Source organism: Meriones unguiculatus, chromosome 19 (genome assembly GCF_030254825.1).
Source record: "Meriones unguiculatus strain TT.TT164.6M chromosome 19, Bangor_MerUng_6.1, whole genome shotgun sequence".
In the NCBI taxonomy this organism is placed as follows: Eukaryota; Metazoa; Chordata; class Mammalia; order Rodentia; family Muridae; genus Meriones; species Meriones unguiculatus.
Window position 1 is genome coordinate 13,971,175 of NC_083366.1, and position 8,457 is coordinate 13,979,631.

The 8,457-nt window shown below is 42.3% G+C and overlaps 1 protein-coding gene across 5 annotated transcripts in view; it reads left to right on the forward strand.

Moving 5' to 3' along the window:
• The window catches only part of Dclre1c (DNA cross-link repair 1C), a 30,218-nt gene extending 22,835 nt beyond the window's left edge, over positions 1-7,383 (forward strand). For 4 of the 5 annotated variants that reach the window (XM_021647490.2, XM_060372690.1, XM_060372692.1 and 1 more), the window contains 2 exons: positions 2,311-2,405; positions 5,030-7,383. In XM_021647490.2, coding sequence (XP_021503165.1) covers positions 2,311-2,405; positions 5,030-5,952 — 1,018 coding nt within the window. In that variant the 3' untranslated portion in view covers positions 5,953-7,383. Of the gene's footprint in view, positions 1-2,310; positions 2,406-5,029 lie in introns of those variants that run through there. The other variant, XR_009587706.1, reaches the window with a different exon arrangement.
• Positions 7,384-8,457: the final 1,074 nt, after the last annotated feature.

Here is an 8,457-nt window from a genome sequence, read left to right on the forward strand (position 1 = left end):
AAATGCCTTGTTGGGATTCCCAGGGATCCATAGATAGCATATGAAGAGCACCTGACAAGAGCCCCTAGGCCCAGTGGAGGTATCTGTGGAAGGGGTGAATAAAACTCGGGAGAGCAGGGCAATGCAACAGTTGTCTTTTACTATTACTTGTTGTGACTTTTATTATTTAGTGTGTGTGTGTGTGTGTGTGTACACAAATGTGTGCATGCACGTGTGTATGGATGAATGCCTGTGCATGTGAGAACTACTGTTACTGTTGTTACTGTGAAGGTCAGCGGACAGCTCACAGGAGAAAGTTCTCTCTTTTCAACAGGTGGGTCCAGGGAACTGAATTCATGTCCTCATTGCCTTTACCCACTGAGCCATCTTGCCATCTCACTCACTATACAGCTGAGGCAGCCCTGAAATTTGTGATCCCCCTGCCTCCATGTCCCAAGTGCTATCACTGCAGGCATGTGCTACCTTTAAGTCCAATCATTAAACGTTTCTGGGGAAAGCTGAGAAGTGACAGCAGCTGAGGGGACTTCCAAGGTTTTAAAAGGAGGAAGGAACTTGTAAACTGGGATGGAGGACTTTGATTTTTTTTTTTTTTTTTTTTTTTGGCCTTTTGAGACAAGGTTTCTCTATGTAGCCTTGGCTGTCCTAGAGTCACTTTGTAGACCAGGCTGGTCTCAAACTCACAGAGATCGCCTGCCTCTGCCTCCCTGAGTGCTGGGATTACAGGTGTGCACCACCTCACCAGGCTTGTGTAGGGATTTAAGAGCCTAGGAGCTCTTCAAGAATAGACCTTGATATGCTAATAGGCATATGTTAATAGAGGAGCCACATGTACCTGTGATAAAGAGAATGCTTCTATTTGGCAGGCAGAAGCTATTCTCTCAAGTCCCTGAGGTAATGAATGCTGGCTTTTGTCCAGATGCCAGACTTTGGGAAAAGGGATTTCTTGGGACTAGACAGGTGGGAGATGCCAGATTTAGAATTGGAAATGAGAGCAGTATCTGAAACCAAGAGGACAGAAGTCATCAGGAGAGCATGAAGATCAATAACCAGGCTGACTGCAGAGAGCATGAAGATCAATAACCAGAACTAACTGCAGTAGCAAACTACAGAAAAAGAGCTAGAAAAGGAGGTACACACTGACATCGGGAGGAGGGAAAGTGGGAGGTGCTAGAGGCCAATTCTGGTAAGCTGGAGAGATGGCTCAGTGGTCAAGAGCTCTTCCTGGGGACCCAAGTTTGGCTCCCAGCACCTACATCCAGAGGTGCACAACTAGCTGCAACCCCAGCTCCAGGGGACCCAATGCCCTTTTATGGCCTCCACAGAACCTACTCAAACATGTGATGGACACATGAATTAATACAGAAATTAAAACAAAGATCTTTTTTTAAAAGTGACCTAGTGCAGGGACTGTGATATCTCTGGTTACCTTGGTAATGAGCTGATTTGTGTATGCTCACAGCAGGTTTAGTAGACTTGTGACTTAGAAGTTCAAAAGCATGGTAGTACAAAGAAAGGGACATGCTGGCTAGCAGAACTTGATCCCGCTAGCTGAGATTCAAGATTGCCTCGTAATGCTTAAGCAGAATCCATTTAGAATCATTTGGAGTACTTGTTAAATATGCTTCTCTCATACATTTCTATTGGGCACTGTGTTGTAGCTGGTTGGAAAGTTACTCAAAGAGCATGCACGAAATGGGCCCAGAGGGAAGCAGTAACAGCAGATTCTAGAGGTGTCCAGTGGGATGGAGCCAGGGAATACAGACGTGAACAGAGGTGACAAAGGGAAAGAAGCCTGGCTGTAGTTAGATGTCAGGTCGGGAGCTTCATGGCTGCCAGCATCTGCTATGTTGGTTACAATTCTCAAGGCTTCTGTCAACCTGACAGAAGGGCTAAAAAGTAGCCCTCAGTGAGGGTAGACCCCTACAGTTCTTATTTCAGCCCATGACTGAATCCAGAGATGAAATTTGTAGGATCCTTGCAAGAGGTAAATAAGTGCCATTAAACAGGGAAGACACAGCACTTCACCCATAGTCTCTGGATGTCACTAGGTGTCACCATGCTCCTAAGTCCTGTCCTGGGATAGGGTTCTTTCTTGCCTGTAAGGGCAAAGAGTCAAATTTGGCTCAACTCTAAGGCAGTTCCCTCTGTACCTGATTAGTCTCTACTGCATTGTCTCTAGGTGCTTCCGTTGCCCACTTTATTAAACACTGCCTTTACCTCCCCCAAATGCTCTCCCCATGGCTTTGTTCTAGTTTCTCTAAGTAATGCTTTTCCAAAGGGAAAAATTTCTAATATTCGGATTTATATCAGTTTAAAGCCTCTATGCCGATCCTCCCAAAGTGCCGAACCAAACTATAAACCACTTGGCAAATTGAAGAGAGCAAGAACAATCCGTCTAGACTCAGGTAAGAATGGTTCTGGGCTTCCTGAAATATGCCGAGACTGGTATGGGCTGCATGGTGGGCTGTGTTGTTGTCCAGGAAGATGTTAGCAGATACTGAAGAGAGACTTCTGCCTTTGGTTCTGATCAGCTGGAGCAATGAGGACATACAAACAGCTCTTATCTGTTCGTGCCTACATTCTTATAATGGTCTTTAATGTTGTAGTTAAGAACACAAACAAGGGCTAGAGAGATGGCTCAGTGGTTAGGAGCTTTGTCTGCTCTTCCAGACATCCTGAGTTCAATTCCCAGCAACCAAAAGGTGGCTCACAGTCATGTATACTGGAATCTGATGCCCCCTCCTGGCATGCAAGGGTACATGCAGATAGAGAACTCTTATACATTAAATAAATAAATAAATAAATCTTAAAGCACAGACAAGCTCTGACTAGAAGAGAGAACTTCAGATTTTGGGCAAAGCCTTGTTGGCTTATAGCAGCCACACTTGGTGTTCTGACTTCAGCTGTCATCCTTCAGTGGAGTGCCGTGAGTCCTCATGGAGGATGCTATTTACTGCACACTTACATAGGGCAAGTCTTAAGCTCTGTCTTCTGCACACATTACAGCTATACCTCTAAACAAACTTACAACTGACGCCCATCTGACTTTGCCAAAGAGAACACTGGGATTTAGAAAACTCCCCAAAGTCTAGCAGGAAGTGATAGGGCTGGGATTTGAACCAGGCCTGTCTTCCATTTTTGCTTCTGTATTTCTACTCATTTAGAATCTAATTTAACTTTAGGGATTTTATTTTTAGTTTATGTGTCTGACTTTTGCTCCCATGTGTGTCTGTGCACATTTGCCTGGTGCCCTCAAAGCTCAGAAAGTATCGGCCTTGGAACTAGAGTTAAGGGTGACTGTGAGCCACCATGTAGGAGCTAGGAATCAAACCTGGGTCTTCTGCAAGAACAGGTCCATCTCTCCAGTCCAACAGATTTATTGTTTATAGTTCTGGAGGCTCGAGGTCTAAGAACAAAGACTGGTACTGTAGTTTCAGTGAGGCTTTTCTCTTGGTTTGTACTTGGCCACTGTGCTGTGCTCATGTGGCCTTCCCTTTATGCATGCAAACAGTGGAGAGAGGGTGCTGGAGAGGGGGCCTCTGCTGTCTCATGAAGACACCACCCACACCAGGTCATTTACTTCATTAGAGGCACTGAATCAGCAGGCTTATCCTCCTCAAAAGAAAATCTGCTTCTTTTATGCACCTACCAAATCCATTTTTTTTTTTTTTGTTTAAATATCTGATTAATGCTTATTTCTATTTGTTATTTTCCCTTTTCCATGTTTTGGTTCTGCACTTTCTAGACTTCTTAGGCTTATCATTACTTACTTATGTGTATTATAGTGATAATTTATTTTTTACATGTTTACAGGTAATATTAAACAACTTAGTGGAAATCTATACTAGACAATTTAAAGTATATTTTATAAGCAATATGTATATTTTAGTTCATACATGTCACTGATTTTATCGAGGTTTTAAAATGTGGTAGTTTAAAAATGTTTTAAGCCGGGCACAGTGGTACACGCCTGTAATCCAGCACACTGAGAGGCAGAGGCAGGTGGATCATTGTGGGTTTGAGGCCAGCCTGTTCTATAAAGCGAGTCCAGGACAGTCAGGGCTTCACAGGGGAACCCTGTCTTGAAAAAAAGAAAAAAAGATTTTTAATTGAAATTACATTACTTTTCCCTCTTTTTCTTTTCTTCAATCCTTCCCATATACCCACTAAAGTCTGTGTGTGCATATATAGAAATAAAACTTGCTTTGTTTGTATATATGGTTTGACAGCTTTGCATTGGATAATAAGGAGGCTCATTCCTGCAGAGGCTAATTATCCTCCTCCCAGTAGTCATTAGTTGCCTGTAGTTCTTTGTCTAGGGGTAGGATGCTGCAAGATTTCTCCATTCCACACTAACATGTCAATTGCGGTTGCCATTTTCCTGTCTTGTTAGATAGCCCTTTCAAGGAGAGCTGTTTCACAGCAGAGTTCTTGGCATTTTGGCTCATGTGGTCTTTCTGTACCCCCTTCCACCATATTCTGAGCCACAGATGTGGGCACTGGGATGCAGATCTGTTGGGGTTGTGGTCCCTATGATCCACTGATATCTGCATTGTGTCCAGTTGTGGTTTTCTGTAATAGTCTCCATTTGTGTAAAGAGAGACTTCTTTGATGAGGGGTGGTAGCTGCACTTATCCAGAAAAGGTGGCTCATTCACATAGAGGGCTGGGGGGCAGAGGGTCTGAACTAGACGTGTGGGTTTACAGATAATTCTGTACAATTTTGTTGACCAGGCCTTCATAACCTTTAGTCCTTAAAATGTTCCATGGATTATCCACACACAGGCAGTCTTGAATCTAACTCCAGCTACAGAGCTCTAACACCGCCGGCCTTCTCAGGCCTTTCACTCATGGGTACATACACATAATTAAAAACAGAATCCTTAAAAAAAAAAAAGTCCCCCTGTAAAACCTAGTAGTCACTCAGGTTTGAGAAGGACGGACCCAAATTCTCAACAGGTAGCAGCCTTCAACTTTAAGTGCAGACTCCACTTTCCCTGTTCCATACATGCCTGTTTTGTTTGTTTCAGAAGAGGAAGGCGATCTTTTTGATGACCCTCTGCCAACACCTTTAAGGCACAAAGTTCCGTACCAGGTAACTCTTCTCCCTGATGTATTTTCAATGAAGGCACTGCCACAAGACCAGCCTGAACTGCGCCAAAGGCAAGGGTGCTGCAAAGCAGAGAGTATGTGGAGTGCTACTTCGGCCAACTTCATAGACTGTGAAGAATGCAACAGTGACAGTGAAGAAGAGCTACAAACCCCACCTTCACCGCAGGGAGGTCTGGGCCCCGAGACACTGCCCCAGCAGGGTGCTGGTGCAGACACACCGCAGTGGGAAGTATTCTTCAAAAGAAGAGATGAAGTCACAGATGAATGTTCAGAAAACTTACCTTCCTCCATAGAGACAGGAGGATCTCAGTCGCCAAAGCTTTTCAGTGACTCACCAAAGCTTTGCAGTGATTCTGATGGAGAATCTACCCACATCTCTTCCCAGAATTCCTCTCAGTCAACACATATAACAGATCAAGGAAGTCAGGGCTGGGATAGCCAGTGTGATACTGTTCTGCTATCATCCCAAGAGAAAAATGGTGGAGACAGTACCTCTTTGAACAAGGGTGTCTGCAAACCAAAAATCAAAGAGAATACTTCTGCCTCTCAAATGAAACAGAATGCACTGTGTCCACAGGACACTTCCTGTGACTTGGAAAGCAGAGATGAAGTAAATAAAGATCCTTGCATTAGAGAACCAGACACTCTGAGTGGCAGGAAATCCCCACTGGAGAAAACACTGCTAACCAGTGCACGTGGGGATTCGCAGAGCTCCTCTGATTTTGAAATCCCCTCAACTCCAGAGGCTGAGCTTCCTAAGCCAGAGCAGTTACAGTATTTATATGGAAGGCTGGCAACAGGTGAGGGTATAGTTGTTAAAAAAAGAAGTGTTCACTCTTAGACATTTAAGAATTAAATTTTAGGGGATTGGGAGGGAAAGAGGGAGAGGGCTACAGCTGGGATACAAGTGAATGTATAAAAATTCACTTTTTTTAAATTTTTTTCTTAAATAAAAAAAAATTTAAAAATTAAATTTTAGCATTTTAGCAAGTATGTCCAATCTTTTGATGTCACAACACAATGTCATGCATACATGTACTGGGCAATATTCATAGCTGTGGATGTATGCAGTCTACAGGGTAGAGCAACCACTAAAAAAAAACCTACAAAAAAGTAACACATCAGTATAATAAAAGATGAAAATGGAATGTTAAAGGATGCTCAAATGACCTAAAAGAGAAAAACAGTGTTGCGTGAGATGGCAGAACTAAATCTAAACCCATAATAATCACATTAAATGCAAATGATGTAGAGAGATCCATATAAAGACTCTGGGAAAAACATAACCCAACATTATAGAAAACACAATTCAAGTGATGTAAAGTGAAAAGTAAAACGACAGACCATGTAAATGTGTTAAAGCCACAATGGCTATAGTAAGAGCACATACTATCCTGGACAAAATGTCCAACTTAACAAGAAGATGAAATGGTAGAGCTCTTGCGTAGCAAGTATGAGGCCCTAGGTTCAATCCCCAGTATTGCCCTCCACGAAAGGGACCAGATACACAAATACAAAAATGTAACATGCTTCTCTTAGGGAACCAGTGTGTGTGTATAGTAAGACAAGAACTGAACACCACCAGGCAATTGGATCTGACAGACAAGAGTATTTTACTTCACAGCAGAATAAATCTCTTCATGTGTACAAGGACCATTCCACCAAGACACACCATATCTTCAATCATTACAAGCAGTCTAGAAGAATAAAGGTGGCTGGGTCCTGTTATAGTAATCTGGTAGCAGGGAATGACAGGACCATATGAACCTCAAAAGTCCTGGGGGCAGGGCTGGAGAGATGGACCAGCGGTTTGCAGCACTTGCTGTTTTTGTGGAGGACCCAGGTTTGGTTCCCAGCACCCACATGGAGGCTCACAACTGTCTGCAACTCCATTCCAGGGGACCCAGGCACACATGTGGTGCATATACGTACAAGCAGGCAAAACACTCATACATAAAATTAAAATAAATCTTAAAAAGCACCAGGGGGGAAAAAAAGCACCAGGGAGCTAAGCAAGGCTGTGTTCTAGCTTACTCTAAAGGCTGAGACAGGAGGGGTGGCATTGGAGGTTAAGCCTGCACAACTCTGCAAGAGCTTGTTTCAAGAGATAAAAATGTTACCAGTGCACTGACATTGTTGATTAGAATGTAAAGGAAAATACTTAGAATTAAATGGCTAACATATGTTCTATGAGCTGTTAAACTGCCTTAAAGTACAATGCTTTTGTATTGATGCAAGTGGATCTAATAAAGCTTTGTAAACATTTTCGTAAGCACTTTAGTATGGTGACATTTTACAAATCAAGAGAATGATATAGACACATCACTTAAAATAGCTTAAAAGGAGTCTTACAATTTGCAGATTAAATTAACTGTCACAGATCCTCACTGCTACACAGCAATTAGACCTCGAATTACTGGACCCAACCTACTGGGTGATGACTTAGAATATATGCATGTATGTATGTATTTGTATGTATTCACTAATACTCAAAACTTTATTTTGTTTTTGAGGTGAGCCATACTCTCAGCACAAAACTTGGTTTTACTAGGATATTTCATGATCCAAAGTTAGCATTAAAAACATGCCTGCAAATATTGTTCTGAATGTATTTCTAACATTTTATAACTGTGATTTTCATGTTTTAGTTCTTAAGTCTGGCATGAACACTGTCTGGAATGAAGTCAAGAGCTAGGAACAGTAATGTAGATTTATATCAGTATACCTGATCACCAGCTTTTATAGCTTATGTTTTAAGTTTTAAGTACAGAATAATAGGAAATATTTACATGTTTATACTGTAATAAAAAAAAACACCTTATAAAGCTTTAGTCTGTGAAACCACACTCTGAGGTAGGCATGAGGGTAAGGCACACAGGTCACTTCACATAGCTAGTGAGCAGCACAGCCAGGGTTCACACACAGGCAACAGGCCTTGAGTCCTTGAGCACTATGCTATATGACAAAAACCTTTCCAAACAGCATTAAAACAGGCAGGACTAACTGAAGTGGCTACTTCAGTTTTCAAGAATGAAAATTAGCCAAGGTTAAAAAAGTTTCAAAATGCCAAGATACATCATAGAATCCTAGAGGCTAGCAACCACACTTAGAGAAGTATCAAACATGCAAAATGATTATATATACATTATCAGTTAGCTTCAGCTGTCAGTTTGACAAACTGGGGGTCACCTGAAAAAAGGGAACTTCAAATGAGGAACTGTCTCCATCATATTGGCCTGTGGCATGTCTTGGGGGATTTTCTAATTGTTAATTGATGTAGCTGGGTCTAGCCCACTGTGGGCAGTTCTGTTCCTAGGCAGATGGGCCTGGGTTGTGTAAGAAAGCT